At 58.9% G+C, this 1,160-nt stretch overlaps 1 protein-coding gene across 3 annotated transcripts in view; it reads right to left on the minus strand.

Annotated features, from left to right (window-relative positions):
• Positions 1-14: 14 nt before the first annotated feature.
• Positions 15-1,160, minus strand: part of CHLRE_09g406432v5 (uncharacterized protein) — a 3,116-nt gene continuing 1,970 nt past the window's right edge. For all 3 annotated transcript variants that reach the window (XM_043066176.1, XM_043066175.1, XM_043066177.1), the window contains 3 exons: positions 862-1,137; positions 597-713; positions 15-247 (listed from right to left, as the gene is read on the minus strand). In XM_043066176.1, coding sequence (XP_042921473.1) covers positions 96-247; positions 597-713; positions 862-1,137 — 545 coding nt within the window. In that variant the 3' untranslated portion in view covers positions 15-95. The remainder of the gene's footprint in view (positions 248-596; positions 714-861; positions 1,138-1,160) is intronic.

A 1,160-nucleotide genomic window follows, 5' to 3' on the forward strand; every position in this document is an offset into this window, starting at 1 on the left:
GCCCTTCCTCCGGCCCTATCTAGGAGTTCCCGCCCGTTAATAGCCAGCTACCGCCCATATGCAAAGCAACTATCAGCATTTCGTTTTATTGCTGCTCACCTGCTGGTCATAGTCCAGGCCCTCATCGAAGCAGCGTCACTGGAAAGGACCACCTTGGCGGGGCCGTCGTCGAGGTTGCCGCTGTAATTCAGCGACAAGGTTGGATCCGCAGCCAGCTTGATCACATACTGGTTTGGGGTGTCCGTGTCTGCAAGCGGCAGCAGTAGCGTGCGGCAGGATGAGTCGGGAGCCAGGGCGGCGCGCGCGGGTTGGCTGGGTCACGGCCTCGTGCGTGCGATTGCTTGGCTGGATGGGTGCGTGCGTGCGTGGCGGTGGATTGCATATATATGGGGTTGTGACCTGCCAATCGTCCATGTGTGTGCGTGCGTGGGTGCAAGCGTGCGCCCCCTCCATTCCTTTCCGGACTCCGGGACGGACGACGGAGGGCGAGGGCCTCCGTTTTCCGTGTATGCAATGTTTGCATGCACTCTTGATTGACCATCCAGCTCTGCTACCGTATATTGACTGTCGCCAAGTGCCTGTTGTTATTTACTTACCCTCAACCATGAAGTTCTGCCAGGCTGACGCACCACTGAAACACCCACCCCAGTACATAGGTCCGCCGGACGGGGGCACAGTCATGCAGACGAACCCACCAAACACACGGAACGAAACTGTCAACGGAAAGATAGTGGGAAATAAAAGGGCAAACTTCATTGGGGGTGCGTGAATTGGCTATGAATTTCCGGTGGGGATGCATGATTGAAGTGGATACCAGTTGCCCATTATCACATACAGCGGATAACGAATCAATCCTCTCACATGTTGTTGAAGGGGGAGGAGCATGCGGGGATGAAGCAGCAGCAACCGGGCTGGGCGGAGGAGGGCTCGGGGGCGGCGGCGATGGGGGAGGAGGAGGAGGCGGTGAGGGGGGAGGGGAAGGGCTGGGCGGCGGCGGGGGAGATGGCGCCACCGTGCAGGTCTTGCTGTTGGTGTCGTAGTCATGGAAGCCGGGCTTGCAAATGACGGCGTAGGAGCCCTTGCTGTTTGTGCAGGACGCCACAGTGGCGCGGTCGAAGCCATCGCACTCGTCGATGTCTGTGCGCGTGTGCACATGAATA

This window comes from Chlamydomonas reinhardtii, chromosome 9 (assembly GCF_000002595.2).
Source record: "Chlamydomonas reinhardtii strain CC-503 cw92 mt+ chromosome 9, whole genome shotgun sequence".
Classification (NCBI taxonomy): Eukaryota; Viridiplantae; Chlorophyta; class Chlorophyceae; order Chlamydomonadales; family Chlamydomonadaceae; genus Chlamydomonas; species Chlamydomonas reinhardtii.